This window comes from Emydura macquarii, unplaced genomic scaffold (genome assembly GCF_026122565.2).
Source record: "Emydura macquarii macquarii isolate MOO-44397 ecotype Brisbane River unplaced genomic scaffold, CSIRO-AGI_Emac_v2 contig_374, whole genome shotgun sequence".
NCBI lineage: Eukaryota > Metazoa > Chordata > Testudines > Chelidae > Emydura > Emydura macquarii.
In genome coordinates, this window is record NW_027130511.1 from 12,350,001 (window position 1) to 12,370,545 (window position 20,545).

At 36.9% G+C, this 20,545-nt stretch overlaps 1 protein-coding gene across 1 annotated transcript in view; it reads right to left on the minus strand.

Annotated features, from left to right (window-relative positions):
- NPAS3 (neuronal PAS domain protein 3) overlaps positions 1–20,545 on the minus strand; it is an 813,175-nt gene that overhangs the window by 233,325 nt on the left and 559,305 nt on the right. Inside the window, exon 6 of the mRNA XM_067534288.1 lies at positions 6,980–7,069. Coding sequence (XP_067390389.1) covers positions 6,980–7,069 — 90 coding nt within the window. The remainder of the gene's footprint in view (positions 1–6,979; positions 7,070–20,545) is intronic.

The following is a 20,545-nucleotide window of genomic DNA, read 5'->3' on the forward strand; positions in this document are numbered from 1 at the left end:
TGCAGTCAAATGATGCATCATGCAGTCATTTTCGGGGGGGGGAAATCAATTTCTTCACCAGGTCGCTATTTGCTTTTCAAAGTGCCCTTGTAGGCCTTCACCACCAAGCATTTATCAATTTAAATGTTGTAAATTGATAATGTGCCACTGTGCCTTGTACTGTTTCTGAATTATTTTGATACTTATATTTTTTCAATGGTCTCAAAACCCTCAGAGCTTCTGTATTTGAAAAGGGCTCCCTCCCACACACATTTTTTTTTTTTTTTTAAACAGGAAAGTAAAGAACTTCCCTATGCTGAACACCGAAAAATACTTCCTGAAAAACTACATGACTGTATTTCATATGCTTTTACTTAATAATTATTTTAAAAGGGCTCAAAATTCTATATATTTATCAACATTAGTGCATGAATTTATTAACTGAACATTTTTGATCATCCTTACCTCTGCTAAAGAAATCTAGAATATGAAATACTAAATTCAAATACTAAATAGAAAATATTGGAGTTTCTTAATTTTCTTATTATGAGGCTTTGCTACATAGTATTTATTTTGTCCATGAAACACAGGTTTTATAATGTTAAAGTGGGAAGATGAGCTAGAAGTTACAGAACAAATGCAAATATCAACATTTTCCTTATACTATTTTTTAAAACAAACCTAACATAAAGCAATGCATTAACTATGTACCAAACTCAACTTGATTTGCAATGAAAAACAGGTACAGCATAGTAGTTGAGGTTTGTGCTTCGTAAAAGCAAAAGAAATACACGGCAGTTGCAAAGCATCCTTAACCTCCAGTGATTTATTGGCTCTCAGCCAAGTTATCAGGGGAATCTAATTCTTCTTTATTATTCAAATAAACCACATTTGGCACCATGGTTCCCTTTCAGAATAGCTTCACAAATAGACTGAGCACTGTCATTTATTTGACCTTGTACTTGTGTGCTGTAGCTATAATTTTATTTGCCATTCCATAGAACAAATGCACAGGGATCCAAAATACAAAGATCTGTGTCAGAATGAGTAAAGCTGTTCATATCTAATATACCTGTTGTCTGCACCTAGTTTGCTTTTAAAAGGACAAAATCTAAACAATAATTTATTCTTTTTTCCCCTTCATCTCTATTAGTTCTTATGTGTACAGCTGCATTGCTTTTTTAAAAGAGAACTTTCTTTAAACAGGCCAATTTGCAACCCTTTCTGGATCCTGGGAAGCTTTAATCTAAGGTTGGAAATATCTTATTATTTTAAGGTGTGAGCTTTACAAAAAGAAAAGAGAAGGGAGATACTCCATAATATATAAGCAGAGCACTACTGTCAGTAGGAGATGACTAAGAGCTTGTTTCAGGAAAATGAAAAGAGGCTTAGCTAGCTTGTTGGCCTATAATCTTTTTTAATGATACCAAAACCTTTAAACTCCGTTAATTTCTCATTTTGTTCTAGATGTAATTTTTCTTTTAAGCAGAAATTGTTAAATTCAAAGATACAACATTCCTGTGGGCCAATTCTTAAATTTAGCCACCTAAATTACGTACCCAAATCCCAGATTTAGACATTCACATTGCCATTTAGAGTCCTTAAGTAGTTATTTGAGTGTCTGAGTGCCCATTTGAGAGCCCAGATGTGGAATCTAGACTAATTTAGGCAACCACATTTGAAATCTGGTCCCATTCTATTAATAATTAAAGAAAATCAGGAGTTGTTCATTTTCAAAGGATGGCAGCTTCTTGGTATTTAGAACTGTCTGGTGGATTTGCAATGTGGCTAGACAGACAGAAAAACAACATAGTCTGCACTGGGGATTTTTGCACCCCTAATGCAGAGGTGCTGTCCCAATGTGAAAAGTGGTTGTACCCACTGCAAGTCACTTTTTAGGTGCCTATGTTTCTGCTTCTGAGCGCACTCATTTACTCCTGGAGTAAAATCCTGTCCCATTCGAGCCAGTGGGAGTTTTGCCATTGACCAGTGTCTGGGCTAGTGTCTGGGCTACTTTATCCTGGTAGGAACACAGGGCCAAATTATAATTGAACTATGATGATTTACACAAGCTGAGGATATGGGCCTATAGAATTTAGCCCATTTCTTCTAACTTTTAAACCCTTATTTTAATACTTCATCTTTTCTCCCTAGTGTCACCTACCACTGCATCTCTTTCTGTCTGCCACAAATGTGCCACAATGTTCTCTGAAACCACTCTTAATGCCATTCCAAAGTGAACAGTTTTGGAAGAAGCAGCCTAAAATCAAATTCGGCAAACCAACTAACATAAAATTCCTGGTCATCATTAGCCTGAAGATAAAGGGCTAGACTCATAAAGACATATAGGCACCTAGAAAAACACTGGGATTCACAAAGCCTGAGTTCAGCACCTAGGTTTCCAATACAATGAATGGGGAGAGAGAGGCACCCCAGAATGAGATTCACAAAAGCCCAGCATGCAAGGAGTCGCTTCACATAAAGTAGCCAGTAGGAGGTGCAAAGCCAAGGTGTGTGTGCTGAGCCCCACACATCTTGGAGAGATGGGCACCTTAGTCTGGGCTACAGGTAGGCACCTCCCTCTACTTGGGATTCTTAGCTGAAACCATCCCCTGGTGTTAGGTGTGTATGTCTTTTAGCAAGAAGGTAGGGGTAGTGAGAGAACACACTCCTTCAGAATTTTTAGCCCAGTAGTTAGGATACTCACCTGGTATGTCAGTAGGGATGTGGGAGACACTCAATTGAAGTTCCCCCCTTCGCCTGAGCGGGAAATGGATTTTTAACTGGATCTGCCACCTCTCAGGTGAATTCCCAGCCACTGGGCTAAACATTATGAAGGATCCTTCCTCTTTTCCACTTGTTTTGTGTAAACTCATGTATAGGAGCCCAATCCCATAGATGAGATCTGACATGTTTACCGGATTGAGCCCTGCAGGCAGAGGAACACCTATTTTCTCCCCATCTGTGCATCGCTCTGGGGCGTAGAAGTCCGGATGCCTGGCATGGGGCTCCAGTGAGTGTGTCCAGGAGCAGAAACCCCAGTGCCTAGGGAAATATTACTGCAAAAATTTAGGTACCAAGTAATTTTGGGAGCAGTTTGGGGGCAACTGACCAGTGAATCCAGTGGGGTGCGATTCTGGGATTTAGGCATGTAAATCCTTTGTGAATCCAGCACAAAGTGTTCAAAACTCAGATATATATTTTTGGTGTCCATATGCAATGTACATTCATTACAATTGTTGAAAGAGTAGTTATTACAATTTTTATTTATTATTAAACTAGACTCAGACTTTGTAACAAGTAACCTCATTATCATCATCCCCAGACTAGCTCTAGAGATATTAATATTATCAGATTTCATTACTACCAATCTTACTTGGCACATCAGCATCCATTTTTTTTGAACAACTGGCTCTCAAGGTACAAAAGAGTAAAATTGGGCTACTGGAAAAAACTCTATATTCATTCTTTGAAGTTGGGGCAAAAGACTGTTTTCTCTGAACCGGATGTGACATTTCTCCTGTCTATTTCTAAAATCAAAAACATGAGCTACCTAATTTTCATTCATATTAATTAAAAAAGACAAACAACAAAAACAAAGTATTGTAAGCAAAGCAGCAAAGTTTAAAAAAAAACTTATAAGCCAGCACTTCAGGAAGAGGAATCAACTGAAGAAGCTTAGAATTTACATTACGGAATGTTTTAGAAGGCTCACAAAGTGTCTACAGGGTGCATTCTATACAACTGTAATTTCAGGCAGCTTCATGAAGGAACCACACAATATTTATCTTATAGCACTTTATATAAGGGTAGTTAAGCCCTGGAATAGGATTCCAAGAGAGGCTGAGGAATCCCAGTCACTGGAGGTTTTTAAGAACTGGTTGGACAAACACCTGTCAGAGATGGTTTACATTTACTTTGTCCTGCCTCAGCCCAGGGGGCTGGACTTGATGACTTTTCGAGGCTCTTTCCAGCCCTGCATTTCTATGATTCTATAATGCAAAGAATTGGAGACAAGTTATCTTATGTGTTCATATCCCATTAATGCTTGTTCTTGCCAGTTTTATCACATATCAGAATTCAATGAAATAACATACTGCAATGGTTTCCTCACTTTGGACTATTTTGAAATCACTGTAGTGACATATTAGCATTTCCTTTATACTTTGAGAATTTATTTGCCTGGCTATTTTTGCCAATAAGCTCTTTGTAATAAATAAAGCATTTGAATGTTTATTTAGTATGCATGATTGCAGTTTTGCCTTTGCCAGAGCTGGTGATGCATCTATAAGATAGTACAGCTCTTATAGGAAAGCAAGTGAAAAATGTGGTAGGGATGTATACAGTGTACACCATGTTTACCTATTTAGGGCCTGATAAAATATAAATGTCCTAAGCAAAGATTGGTGGGGACACCACCTGGAACTCCATATATTGTAGAGGGTTAATCAAAAGTCCTCATTTCACTTATTATGGTGAGGAAGTCTACAATCTTGGTTTTGACTTTTCAACAAATATTTTCATTGATACCTCGATTAGTAAATGCAAAGAGATGTTACGATATGTCAAATACTGTAACATGTCCAGGCTATCCCTCCATTGGCATTCCTATCTCAAGCATATCAAACATAAGCTACCTGTCTTCACGTACAAGACCTTTCATGACTTATCCCTATTCTACCTATCACCTTTCATTTGCTATTGAAATGTCAACCCCCACTTCCAATCAGACCAGGATGCCAGCCTCCATTATCCACTTGTTAAATTTTCTAACAAGCACCTTCATGCTTTGTCCCATGCTGCCCCTCATGCTTGAGAGGAGCTACCCATAAACCTCTGCAAATCTAACTTGTCCTCCTTCAAAACCCTCCTCAAAGCCCTACTGTTCCACTGAGCCTACAAAAAACCTGAAAAAGTTAGGCTGTGGATATGCTGAAACCACTGCCTATAACGCTGACCACTATTGTCTCATTGTTTCCTAATACTCCCCGACTAGGGCCTGCATTCCTCTGTTGTCTCCCATCTTATACTTAGATTGTAAGTCTTTTGGGACAAGGAATGTCCTTCTGTTCCATGGATTACAGAACATAGTATAGTGTTCTGGTCCATAACTAAAGTCCTATGTGCTACAGTCACACAAATAATTAATAAAAATAGTTATTGCCTTATTTATTTGAATGCTTCAAAGAATGAACAACTTGACATAAGATTAGAATAAGGACGGATTTACCAACTATTGCAGTTAAAAAGCAATGGAAGAAAATGCTTCTACAAGAGACTAGCATAGGGTTAAAGCCAAATTTTTCTTTAACAGATGATATTTCAGATGGCCACACTATTCCAGATGCATCAATTTCCTTGAAAATCCAATCCATATATGTGCATATGCTGTGCTGGCAGGAGGACTGACTGAAATGGCCAAAACCCAAGAGCTAATATTCTTTTGGCCAGAATAATGCAATTATTATTTTCCTAGCTATCAGTCTAAGCATACAGAGCCATCTGTTATGCAAAGCAAACATACACATCTCAATTACAGAAAATGCAGTTGCCTTGACAGAATTTGGATTACACCACTAACCAGGGCTGTAAAATTTGTTTTAAGCTAGTGTATAATGGATGCCTTTCAGGAGTTCCCTAATTAGCATTTATCTGCTTAAACTAATTATTTATCCTTTTTCTTTATTGGCTTATTAAACTTTGTTGGATACTATGCATAAAACAGATTAATATGAACATAAGACAATAACAACATTAAAGTTTTGATTCTTTACTGTTTTAGCAACATGGCGATGCACCAATTTCAAAATCTAAGATTCTTGATACTTGTTCCCAAACGGATTAAGGCGAGGATTAAAGCCCGTTACAAAACTAGGGACTTTAATGAAAGACAAGAATACTAATACTCAGTTAACAATAGCTCTGTACCATTTCTATTTCTATCATTTGGTTTCCTAAAACCAATACAAAACATAGTTGCTGTACACATTGTAGCTAATTGCATGCACGTTCTTTGAGGAGTTCATGAAGATGATATTTAAATTTGATCTCTTTCTGCTCCAAACATTAAAATCTCTCTCATTATTTTAGAATCTCAGTCTTAATTTAGCTGGGGCACAGAAAAAATCACTAGCTTTTGAAAGCTTCCAATACTAATAGTTGCCTCCTCTGAGCTGTGCCAACTTACTCAAGCAACAAGTTCACTATGGGTCCCCATTTAAAAGAGCAGACACAAACATTATCTCAATTTTTTATCTCCTCAGGGTGACTGTACTAGAAGTAGATTATCCTACTTGGCAAATCATCATGCAAAAACTCTGCTGCATTTTTGAATCCAAATAGAATGGAGCTCTTTCGGCTAGAAGCCTCTGAATGCAGTAGGATTAGCAATAAGCCACAACAAGCAACGTTTCCCTTTTCCTTCCCTTTTAGCATCTGAAAAACAGATGCCAGCAATTAAACTGCAAATAATCAAAATACTGTCCTATATAAATTTGTTATTTCATATTAGTGAACATTTGTGAAGGCTACAAAATGTGTCCTTGTAGGAACCCTCCCTCCAAGACATTTTAATGGTCTCTTTCAGCATTTCTTGACTCCAAATGACTCCCTGTCATCGTGTCAGCTCCCAGGATAATAAAGGGTACTCCATAAACATCCAGTAATAGGACACAGGGGAAGCACTATTAGTGTGTCCCTTTCCTACCAGGTATAGAGGTTTAAAGTTCAAAACAACTGAAAAAAGTAACTTCATTTGTTAATAAATTAATAATGATCCTTTGTGGCCAAAAGTTTTCAGGCCCAAGTTTATTTTATCTGACCATTCAATACTGACACATATACATCTCAATTACGTCTCAGAATGATCCAGACACAGTCCTTAAGTAATGGATTCAACAATTCATGCAAAATACTGCAAAACAGATTATTACTTTAAGAATGATAAGCAGAAAAGTGTATCTCACAAAATTACACTCTAGAATTGAAAAATTGTACTTACTTGGGATAGACCTAAATAGATGGAGACGGTTTCTGAAATGTACAAAAATTTTCCTTCCTGGTTTAGTGCAAATACAAATCCATCCAGGGACTGCAAAGTTAGGGGGAAAAAAAGGAAATATATTGATACAAAATGCAAAATTGGAAACAGATTAAAGCAAAGGCATCAAAAACACTGAATTAAGGATGATGTTTTGTTTTCTATAGGAACATTTTTAACTTGTATCCCAAATACAATTCTTTTACATAGTATTTATATATGCACAAACAGCACACTGGTATGTATCAAAGTACGAGGGATTTTTTATCTTCCTTACAACATGCATACATTATGTGTAATTTGTTCTCATCTGCGTTAAATGAGAAATACTGAAAAGTAATATCAAACATACGTAAGTTTTTCCTCCAGCAAACAGTATGCATAGAACCAAATGAAAAGTGCAGTAGCAAAGGAGGAAATGCCCCCTCTCAAAAAACTGATCAAGAGAAAAATTCAGATCATAACATGAACCACTATAGACCTCCATAGTTTGCTAATTAATTGAGGATTACATCCTGCGCGCGCACACACTTGTGCCTTTTGTGGGAGAACAAACACAGTCAATCAACAGATTACTGTCAACTCTGTTTACAGCTTGGATCTACAGAAATTTTATGAATTTCATCATTTCAGTTTAAAACTGTAGTTTAAATTTTATTCCGACAGGTTCAAGTCTTTAGATCTGGTTTCCACTGCAAATGCAAAAATCAAGATCTGACTGTACATATTAATTCACAGCTTTTGAAACATTACTGCAGTTAATAAACAAAGGGATATATTCTAAATTTGACATATGGAGTAAATCACTACAAATCAAGATGAAAATATGCCTCCTCAATGACATGGCATTTCATATACTATACACTCCTTTATTTCTATACATCTACTGAGGTCAATTATTGGCAAAATACATATGTAATATTGCTAAAGCAAAATCACAAATGTATAGAGATTTGTAATATTAATTGAAGTAGCAAATGAGGAAACAACCCAAATTCAAGCCTAGGGATAGAGGCATATGTAAAGCAAAAATGTAATTGTATTACATTTGAGATCAACATGTTCTTGGAAGAACAAGATAACAGAGTTGCACACAAATTTAGAGAAAAATATAAGATGCCAAAGTCACTGCAATAATTTCACTTTCTTTCAAATAAAGAGCAGTGATTTCTGAGGCTTTTTAATGTTTTGATTCCTCTGCTTCTTGATTAATTTCTAACATACTGCCGGTCAGAAGCTGACTTTGGCAAGTGTTCACCCCTCTCTGATGTAGTAGGTGGTGGAATTAGTTCAAAAATCTGTGTTTTCTCAAAAGAATGAACCACACATTGGAAAACAAACACTCACAAAAGATACTACATTAAAGAAAGACTCTCTAATTTATATTTATGAATTAATAAAAATGTAAATCTACATAGATTTTCTTCAAGTAAAAACATTTATAGTATGCAAGCGGTTCATGGCATCTTATAAATCATCATCATCATCTTTTTTTTTTTAATGATTAACGTAGGCTCCTTGAATTTTAACATCAATAACGGGTGAAAAAAATCTGGAATGGTGGAACTCAGATTTAGACCTGTACAAGGGCAAAATCAAAATCTTTATAAAGTGGTATCTCCCATTCTATAACATCTCTACTGCTATTGTGTCTGTATCCCATTCTCTTACACCTCCCCTGTGAAAAAAGATCAGAAGGGGAGGGTTTCTTTAAAAGATCTTGTGGCTTAGGGTGTCCTGAGAATCTGCTCCATAGTCCTTCAGAAAAATGGGTCTACCAGTGGTACAGGGAACACAGCTTAAACCCCTGCTAGAAACTGTATTGAGAACCCCATGATTCTCTGGCCATACCTTGGTGTACTTGCTAGAATGCCTCTTCCCACCAACAGTCACATCACACTGACTTGTTACCATGCTGCCATAATCTCCCCAAACTGGCTATGGAACACAGTGATTGCCATACCGAATCAGGCCACTGGTCTGCTAGTCCAATATCCTGTATCCAACAATGGATTATACCAGATGCCTCAGAGAAATATGTGAAATACCTACAGCGGACTTGTATGCAATAAGAGTCTACTGGGAAAGTTTCTCCCTATCCTCAGGCTGCCAGTGGTTGGCTTATGTCATTAAACACAAGTGCTGATATTCTTTATAATTATTTGTATAACTAGTGTCACTGAAGATATGCTTTTTTATCCATAAAAATGTTTGCTCCTTTTTAGAATCCCATTATGCTCTTTGTCTCAATAATATCTTGAGGCAATGAGTTCCACAGATTAATTATATGTTGCCTAAAAAGTTCTTCCTCTTGTCAATTTTACATTTTCAGCCTTTTTGTTCCTGTGTTCTAATAAAGGGTAAATTCAGCTAGAGTGCCTCACTGATCTCATCTATGTTGTTTGTTATATAATCATTTGGCCAAAACTGAGTGGATTTTTGTGGTGAGTGGATTTTTGTGGGGATTTCTCCCCTGCCGAAGTGCAATTCTGAGCACCATCGCATTTAGGAATTTAAGCTTCTCAATAAAATCGTAGAAAGAAAGTTTTAATATGGACAAAGCAACATAGTTTTCTCTAACCTCATTTTTGGAAACAGCTCAACTATTTTTGCTGAAACTTTAAAAAACAAAACATAACAAAAAACAGTTAGCCTCAAGCAGAGACAAAGCATGGAAAATTTCAACCTGAATGGTTAAAGTTTGAGACGTTAAGACCAACTGAAAATAGGATCCTACAATGGAAAGTGTTAGTCACCTTTAACTACAGATGGCATTGCCATCTCCCACTATAATAGTGACTCATTCATGTCACCTATTATTTGTTGCTTTTCTCAGTTAAATAGATTTAATCTTCTACTCCTTCCTGGTGTGGAAGTGGCTGTTCCTGCTCCCCCATCCCTTTCTGGGAGGCTGCTCTCCACCTTGGCCTCATGGATTTACCCATGAAGCACTATGGCAAGAGTATTGCTATGGAAGCATACCCCAAAGCCATTTTTCCTTTCTGTGTGACTGACTTCTGACCATTCCCATAAGATTTCCTCCATTTTGCCAGTTTGAGTTACTAGGGGATGGAGAATTCTCCTCCTCCTCCTCTTACTTTCTCTCTCCTCTTCTCTCCCCCTAGCCACTAGTTAAACTTGTGTATGAACTCTGAAAGAATTCAGCATTTGAAAGGGTCAGAAGAGCAAAATGAGTTGTAAGTAATGTACATCTAATCAAATTTTGAAAAAGTCATTGCCTATTAGATTACTAAGGAACTAACTACTTCCATTCCTGAAATGCAAGGCAGTGAGAGAAAAATCTTAAAGCGGTGGAAGGAAAAGACAAACTCAATTTCTAATATCTAGGACAACCCCTCCCACAAAAAACAAAAACCCTTCTAATGCAATCTAGTCCTCCCTAAATATATGAAAGGGCAAAAATGGGCTAAACACACTAGTGCCAATGTTGTTGTTGTTCCTTATACAGGTCAAACAGTATTTATGAAGGGCTGTCTCATTTGTTATTCATAGGTATTATTTATGAATATTTATTATTTAGGTAATGCGTGTTGAAATTTTTCAATCCTTCATAAAGTCTGTGTCCTTTGTGCAGACCAAGACACCATCCAGCCTTCAAACAATGGTGGTAGAAGGGCTAAGGGAAGGTGTCTTGTAAAAGAGTATTTGACACCATGGTATCCTACATGTTTACTGCCAATTTTTGTTTACCACAGAGATATCGCTGGAAGTATGATTTGAGTTACATACATATGTCCAACTGCATAACTAGTGTTAGAAAAACATTGGTGTTTCCCTCTAACGAAATTTTAAAGCTCTTTTTCAAATTGAGGATCCAAGAGTAACTACCAAAGACCAGACTTCTAAAGAGAAACTCTGTAAAACAAAGGCAAGCATTAACTGTTGACCAGACATAGTCTACACAGTTCTACACGCTGTTCCATAGCCATTGTCAACTTTCATATAGAAGTGGGGCCTGCAGAGACTAAACAGACTTCACAAAATACTCCATTTTCACATAATGGGATAAAGATGAAATATACATTTTGGGACTTGCAGTCTCAAGCTGCCCTCCTCCTTTGTTTTTAAAGTGAGATTGGCTGCAATGAGCTCAATTTTATGCTCACGAGTGGGGTTCTTGAAAGTTATTAATGAGGCTCTCAAATGGGCACATTTTGGGCACCGCTGATCTAAGAAAAAAACTAGCAACACTCTTAACTGGAGACAGTTTGTACTTATTAGTTATGTACAAAATGTGATTAAAGGTGAAGTTGCATAGCACTTTTAATTTTGATTTGAGAAAACCATTATTTATTATGCTGTTTCACAATGGGCTACTTTTTAATTTTTTTTTATACTGCCCCACTGTGTTCAACAGGCTCCAATTAAGATTCTGGGGTCAAAGGATTAATTACATCTTCTTACCCACTATGTAGAATTTTCTGATTATTAACCAAGGTTGGATTAAGATGAAAAAGAACCAACATAAATGTTAATACTTGCCCCGCCTCAAGAAGATTTATCATAATACCATGCTGAAATCTATATACTTTCTTCAAAGCAGTTAAAGAACAAAATCTTAGAGGAAACACTAAAATAAATGTTTTAAAGACATGCAAGTATCTGATTTATAGAGACAGCCTTCTTATTACTGAAAACAGTTCTAAGCTAGCCAGACAGGACTGATATGATATTTCCTTTGTCACATCTCAGTAAGTCTATGTGGTAGACATGAAGGAAGTGAGATTCAGATGTAAAAGTCAGTAGCTACATCACCTCTTAATAATAATGCCAATAATTATAATGTATAGCCTCTGACATCTGTATAATGCAAAAATTGTAAGGCACAATTTTTAACCCAAAACACTGGGTGGCTCTTCCAGTACTTGTGAAATTGTGGCGTTATTTCCTTGCAGGATATGAAACTAACTGTACCACTTTGACTGAATGAGTACTAATGTATAATGCATTGTTAAATGGATTTATATTTGTCAGAGAAATTTTGTCCCTGCTATTTTTGCATATTTCCACTACAGTCAAATTTCATAGACTAAAGTCTTACTACAGTGTCCTTCTGGGGATTATCCTCATATATCACACTATCCATGAAGTCCCTAATTCCTTCTCCTGTATTCCAATGCTGAAAAAAAAAACCCTGTTACCCTGACCTAAACTCCAGTTAGAGTGAAGAATTACCAGTAGGCTAGGTTATTTTAATGACAGATTATTTTAAACTAAGCCTTCACCATCTGTTCCACCCCCTAATTATGAATGCAAAAAGAACATATTTCACAATTACATCAGTAAAAAGTAAGATATACATGATTTAAATGCATGCATGTGTTCTTTGTCCAATGCAGCATGCATCTGTGATGTTTTTCTCATAATTTAGGCACTGATATGGGGGATGGGGGGAGAACTGCTCACCCCTGATAAAATAGATTCATTGATATACTAAACTTTTTTCCTGGCAAACAGATCATCTTAATTAGAATTTTTCACTGTTATGACATAATGATATTATAACTGGAGCTGAGCATTAATTTGAGCACAATGCCTGTCACCAATTAGATATAAAGCATCCAATAACACCTAAAAATATTTTACTGTTACTAAAGAGAGACTACATTGGAGATAACCGACATTTACCTAAAGAAATAGTTCCTCTCTTGTAATACCAGAGCTAAATAGCATAACAATAATTTAGTAAGAATAACAGTTAAAGGTGAGTTTGATTTTTTTTTAAATGGCATTTGTCTCACTAGTAAAAATCAGACAGGGCTCTTCAAACTTCATGAATATGCAACGATGTCATAAGGTGCAAGTTAACAGAAATCTATTTTGGGGCTTCAGGGCCCGCCTACTGTACTATCACTATTAAGATATCAGAATGGTATCCTACCGTAACTCCAACAAATACATGAAAGCTTTACTACTTATGTGGAAAAACCTAATAAATTGTACCTTGGGCTTTTGCAATTAAGCACTGTGAAAAGACAAAAGTCTTATTCCTGGAAATATGATTTTATGTGCAGTGTATTTGATACACGAGTAAAAACTAAAATCAAAAGTTTGGGCATTTATTAATTTATAGAAATCTCTAAAAGCTTTATTTCTGCCCTTCTTCCTTCTCTGCATGAGAACAAAGAAATCCCAAATAAAAAAAAGGTAAGATCATAGAGAATTACTGCAATGTTCTTTGGGCTTCAAGCCCTTTACAGCAGAATGAAAATCCTCTATAATCACAACATTAAACTGTAGTACATTCAATCCACTTTTTCAGCTCTGATACCAACACCATTGTATTTATTTTCACACATCCAGTGTAATAAACTACACTAAACACGGAGCCTCACTGAGTCTGTGACACACATTTGGCAACAAAACTAAAGTGAAAGGATGAGGTAAAAAGGACAAGCTTGAAGGACATGGTTAGAGAGAGCTTTGCTGTCAGTTTACTGATTTGGCTTCCTCTTGCTTTTTACTCTTGTGGATGGGGAGACTTGATGACATTTACAATTTCAAGGAAATGCAACAAAACAAAACAAACAAAAACCCCACCAGTCAATCTTAAGGAAACATTTTCTCAACTTTAAACCAAAGAGGCAAAAATCTGTGAAAGAATATGCCAAGTCCCCCAAAGCATCACCTTCCAAATTTGTAGTTTGCGAGACAGTTTGAATCCAAAAGAGCAAATGATTGCATGAGCAGACTTATTTCATAAACACTGATATTGTTTTAAGATCTCTTTCCAGGGATCAATTGCAATGTAGATGGATTTATCAGAGAAAATCAGAAATTCAGATGGGATGATAACACTTGAAAACTGATTGTAGCCTTTTGATGTTGCATTCATGGATGTATTCACTAATAACAAAATGACTGATATCAGAGATGAGGCAGAGAATCATTAAAATATTATAAATTACAGAGCTGTGGGAGTTCAAGAAAAATCAGAGATTAAGGATTTGGCAATATTTTGTGTGCAAAATGGCTGAAAGATTTTTAGGGACCTCCACCTTGTAGATAGTAGTTTAACTTTAATTTCTGTTAGAAGGCTGCCTTCAATTGTTACACAATCCCAAACTATCCTGATAACATGCATGAAATAGCATCCTAAAAACTACCAGACCCATTAAAAATTTGGCACCATAGAAAGAAAGACAGTAATATCCTTGACCTGCACTGTAATGCTATTAAAAGACAGAAGGAGCTTTATTAATGTGAAAAAGAAATTCCAAGACAGAGCAATTGCACCTGATATGTATCCAGCTTCTGAGGATAAATTATGCTGGCCAAACATTTTATGTAGTACGCAGACAACTTTATCAAGTCCAAAACATAAGAAATAACTGATGAAATGGAGTCAAATGAGAGAAGGCAAATTATTTTAAGTACATCTGTGAACTTTTTTTGGGTGGAATACTTGAGTCATGGTTCTATATATCACATACCTCTGCTGATTTTTATGCTTGTCTTTGATCAAGTGATCTGAATTGCTTGGCTTATTCTTGAAATAGTTATGATCTTGAAGTAAAGGATGACGTACAGACAGAGACTGATACGTTTGGGGGAGAAAACTATTTGCTAGGAGTGATTTTGATGTTTCATACAATACAGCATTAGCACAGTTAAAGTCAACTGGCTGAATAGGTTATTTTAATTTATAAGTTAGGCTTCCATGAGATCAAGGTTTTAATAGTCTGATAACCTGCTACGGCTTGAAGCTCTTGGATGGTTTTACATCCCTGAGAGAGTAGGAAGGGTATCCAAGCAGACAGCCTTCACTGAGTAAAACATTTTAGAAGATGACTAGATATACTGTAGCAGGAGACACTGAACTATTGGAGTGGATGATTTTTTTACTCCCACATTCTTCAGTTGATAGAGTGATTGCATTTACATTATTTGTTTGCTTTGGAATAATTTGAAAATATTAATAGTTTATTCTGTAGTACGCTCATGAGAGAGGATTCCATAATTACTTGTCTATTCCCTATATCTAGATGACACAGATAACTTTTTCATTGTGCATTATTCTGTATAAGATTTTAATAGTAGGAAACCCTTTTTATCTTGTCTTAATCGTTGCTACTTGTTGAAAAACTCTATGCATACAAAGTTTCAATATAAAATAAACAGGGGACAGAACAAAAACCCTATTTTTAAGAAACAGGTATCTGACAGAAGGAAGATATACAGGAAAAGAAGAGAAAATGGAGGGAGGAGGGAAGGACTGCTGAGGGAGGAACTCAGGACTGCTTCACGTAATTAAATTCCATTTTGTGGGAGTTGTGTATTAAAGCACTGACCTTACATCTCTAGGATGCCAGTTCATGCTGAACATGTAGCCTTGACTCCTATGGGTTGCCTAGTTTTAGCGCAAGACCATGTGGACTGCAGACTCTCTGCTAAGCCAGTGTATGCCATCTGGTACAATCAAAAATAGCTGTTTGGGATGAGAGCTATCACAGAGAGATTGCATTAGCTATCTCTTGCCCTGAGAGTGTAGTCCCATCAAGTCACGCAGTCATTATCTGCCTGCAGACTAGCTTTTCTTTGGCTCTAGGAGATTTCAGTTTCCAGTGGCTCTTGCCCTTTAGAGTTACAAACATTCATCTGATATAAAAAATGCCAGTTGTAGGTGCACTCAAGTCCTGGAAAGTGCCATCCTGAATGAAGTGCCTAATCCTGCAAGCACTTGCATAGTGTTTGCTACCATGAGTATTAACACAGAAGTCATGTTAAACTGCTTCTGGTAGTAAGCACTATACTAGATAGCGAGTGTTTGCAGGATGAGGCCTCAGGTCTGAGTCTTGCCCGGGGCCAGACCCTTGGAACCACAGTAACTTTTATGAAGTGCTGAACAGGTGCAAGGGTCCACCCAAGCAGGGGCTATCTTCATACCTTTAATGGCTCTAAGACTGAACAAAAATAACCCATATGAATGTATCAGCTTATATAAATTCCATTTTAACCAAACAACCTTATACGCACCGAGTGTGAGTGTGGTGTATTCCAGGTCCAGTATGTGAATCTTTTTAAATGTGCTCCCAGCATGTTCAAAGCAAAGTAAAAGGATTAACCAATAAAAGTAGGTAAATAATCACATGGAAGAATCTTCATTACTGCTAAAATAACATTTCTACTGAACTGGTGCTCAGATCATATAGTGATAGGGATCTTGTAAGCAGCTAGCCAGCTAGCCAGAATTAGGCTTCTATCCTGCAATTCATTGCACATGGGCCTCATTGAGGTCAGCAGGACTCTACATGGGAGCAGCGGTGTGCCTGTTCACAGTGACCTGCAGGATTAGGGCCTTACCGTGTAATGTATTAAATGTATTAAAGGACACTATTGATACCTGAAATAGGTTTCAGTGAGGACATGAAACAAATTCTTTGTCTGCTGCATTGTACGGATTTGTGCTCTTTGTAAGACATGTTAAAATAGCATGTTGTTAAGAATGTCTGAAAATATGGAACATAAAAATATCAGGCCAGCTCATTCCCTTCAATCTCAATAAGTGGTGCACATAAGTCAGACTTTGGCTTTAACCGGACAGCTGAGAATTCCTCCATATTTCAACTGGCATTAAGTGGCAGAGCTGATTCCTGTACCAATTGTCACCCCTTATACCCTGGCACTGAGAGGGAGCAGCACCACAGAGATCCACTCCGTCAATTCCTTAGGCACCATGCACTGTTGGCATAAATTAGAGCAGCCCATTTCCTCCTGTAACTCACTCACAGACTGGCACATGCTAACCCACAAAATTCAGAGCCGTTACAAGCACTGACAACCTCCCCCAACACACCTGTAGCTCTCATCAGAGGAGAGAATCTGGCCCATCTTGAACCACAATCTGCCAGCTATTGAAAATTTAATTTTGAAAATTTGGTTTGGACAAACTGAAATCTAAATTTCCACTTGAGGAAAGGATTCTGAAGTTGTTCTTTGGTTCTCTTGCTTTTTCTCCCCTTCAATCTTCAGTGTAATTAATAGTTCTTGATAAAGGCGTACAGTGAATATAACCATATTAGCAAAACCAAACAGTTTATTTCCTGACATCAGTGGGGATCTACATTAAAAGGAATGTTTCAGAACCTTACCCCTAAGTAATTACCCAATTTTTCTGTGTTCTACATTGTAAACCTGATATCTCTATATTGGTGTTCAGTGCATTCTTGAAGTGTTTTGAGGTTGCAGTGCTTCACTCCCGAAGCATATTCCACACAAAAAAGGAATGCCCACTTATTGGAAAATCAATTATTCTGATGGAATCTGAAGCCTGGTCCTGAATGATTTCAGGATAACAACTCAGTTTACCACTACAGCACACCGCTGCTATGTTGACCTTCCACTTCTGTTTCACAGCTGGAATATGAGACCAGGTGAGAAGACAGTATTTAGCTCTGCTGTCAACAGGAATAAAATCCCTTTCTAGGTTGTGAGGAATGCTGCTCCCCCTCCCTGCGCCCCCCGCGCTCACCAACTATTTAATGCCTGGGTATGTAAAGATAAGTATGGATTTTGCTGTTTACTAACATGCATAAATTCTAGCATATCAGTTAACAGCACAGAACAGATCTTTCAGTGAAGAAAGTTTGTACTCTTTTAACACAAATTAATATACTATAATGGCAACCGCAAGTGCTGCTATAGGTAAGGGTCTGTCTGCCTTTCCATTACATTACAGAATCTTATCATCTTGTGTGTGTGTGTGTGTGTGTCTTACAATTTGTCCAATAATATATATTACATCTATAGACACACACACATTATAGGCAGAAACTTTGAATACAAGGTCTCAACCCAGGAACAATATACAATCTGTCCATTTAGAAATGAAGCTTATGTGCATGCACAGAACTATGTGAAAATTTTCCTATGGATTTTTACCACAGGGTATTAGTGTGCATATGTGAAAACCCCGCTGTTATGAAATCCCCTTAAGGTCTCCCCTGAAGCAATTGAATGTACTGTATCAATAAGCATCAAAGGGTGCTCAAGACTTTCATGACACAATAGAATATAGTAGGTGTCTGGTGTGCCAATAACCACACTCAGAGCTATTAGCTAAAGAGCTCCAAATAAGTCTTGATAACAGACCCTAATGTTGTTATACATGTCAACAATCTATGCATTGTGTCCTACATCCCAAGTAAAAATTGACACAATTGCTCCAAACTCTTACTATCCATTACAGTCCAATTTGTAATAAATCTGAAGCTTAAAGCTTCTCCCCAAAGAGATCTTGATGAAACAACCTTACTCTATGGTGTCAAGGATCCACGGATACCAATTCTTTCCCTTCTCCCAAAAATGTGATACCTCTCTTCTGTGGATTCAGTGCCAATTAAAGATAACTAAGGAAAGAATTTTGCACATCAATTCCTCTAATCATAATGCCTTAAACAGACATTTAGTAAACACACACTGTTATTGTTATATGCTAGCCTTCCTCTATCCACTGAATGACTGAGGTGCTAAAGGAGCACTCAAGGAAGACAAGGCCATTGTGGAGATGCTAAATGAATTCTTTGCACTGGTCTTCATTGCAGAAGATGCGAGGGAAATTTTCATACCTGAACCATTCTTTTTAGATGACAAATCTGAGCAACCATCCCAGATTGAGGTGTCAGTAGAAGTGGCTTTGGTACAAACTGATAAATGAAACAGTAATCAATCACCAGGACCAGATGGTATGCACTGAAGAATTCTGAAGGAACTCAAATATAAAACTGCAGAACTACTAACTGTGGTATGTAACTTATTGCTTAAATCAGCCCTGTACAAGATGACTGGAAGATAGCAAGTAATAAAGTGTTATTTACCCCTTCACATAACACAAGAACCAGGGGTCACCAAAGAAATTAATCAGTAGTAGGTTTAAAATAAACATAAGGAAATACTTCTTCAAACAACACACAGTCAACCAGATAAATCTGTTGCCATGGGATGTCGTGAATGCCAAAAGTATAACTGGGTTGATGGTCAGGGACACAACCCCATGCTGTGGATGTCCCAAGACCTCGGACTGCCAGAAACTGGTATTAGATGAAAGGGGATGGATTACTCAATAAATTGCCCTCTTCTGTTCATTCCCTCTGAAGCATCTGGCATCAGCCACTGTCAGAAAACAAGAAACTAGGCTAGCTGGACCATTGGTCCGACCCAGTATGTCCATTCTTGTGGTGCCTTCTGGAGAGTTCCCTTTCTCCCTGCCCTATCCTACCTGTTGGAAGCCCTCTTTGTCTCTCCCTGCTCCCCCATGTAACTAGGAGCTCTCTCATGTCTCCATGGTGAAGTGATTTAATTCACCAATTTTAATCACAATTTAAATCTGCAATCAGGAAATCTTAATATAAATCATCTATTTTAATTGTGTTTTGCCTCTGTACTTTTTAGTTATTTTCCTAAAGGAAGATTGGGTCTTATTGGTTGGTAATCATTAAAACATTGATTTGCAACTAAATAGAGCCTTTATATTAAATTTGGTGCTTGTTTTTGCTAACCAGGAGGATACACACTATAGCTATAAACATTTATTTAAGCAATTATATAGCTTAACTTTTTGCTAGATTATAATAATTTTTTCCTTGCTATTTGTGTAAAGCTCTCTTTAGATGGAATTTCAAATTCAGTTAAAAGTCAAAATCAGCATTTTTATTTTTTTAATAAACAAAACTACCATAAATTTGCTGGTATAAGAAAAAAAAACATGTCTTGCATTTAAAATGAATTGTTTTAGTAAACAAAGGAAGTGTTATTTGTAGTTAGTGAACTGAAGTGATTGTTTCTGATCACCATATCCTTCAAGACTTTAGAGCTAGTAGATTTCATCCTTTCACCTAGTTTTTATTCATACTAGGTTTGATTCAGAGATTGGAAGAGGAAACCAATCTTTCCTCCTTTTTCAACTCTCAGTTGGTTTCTTAACTTTGAATGAACTAATCACTGAATTCAACTAGTAAAGAGAATATTCTCTCTGCACCTGCAGAAGAGGCTGCTACTATCAAAAGCTAATTTAGCACACCAGCAAACTCTGTTTCCAGGTGCTTAGCCAGTGACTTCCACCAGTTCAGTGAAATGACTTTAAGTAAGTCTTGGCAACAAACATGTTCTGCTTAATATTATTTATTATTTAATTTAAAATATTTTAATAGAGTATAAGAAGTTTAGGTCATGACAATTTCAAATTTAATTTAAAATAGGCTTATTTTTTAAAATGAACCTTATTTAATTTAAATAAAATATACTAGTAACATTTTTTTTAATCAGATATTTTGGATTTTTTAAGAAAAGTCATTGATTTTTACTCCACATGCTTATCTCACTTTGGCTTTCACGTAGGCCCTGAGGCTGCAAACGTGCTTAACTGTATGTCCATGAATAACCTCATTCAATGCATATATCTCAGTGTTTGCAGGACTGGGATCCTAATGTCTAATTCTCAGTCAGTTGTCACCAGCTGCCTTGGTTCCTTTTTCTGTGCAGGTTGTTTTTGAATTCCTTCTCTCCCTG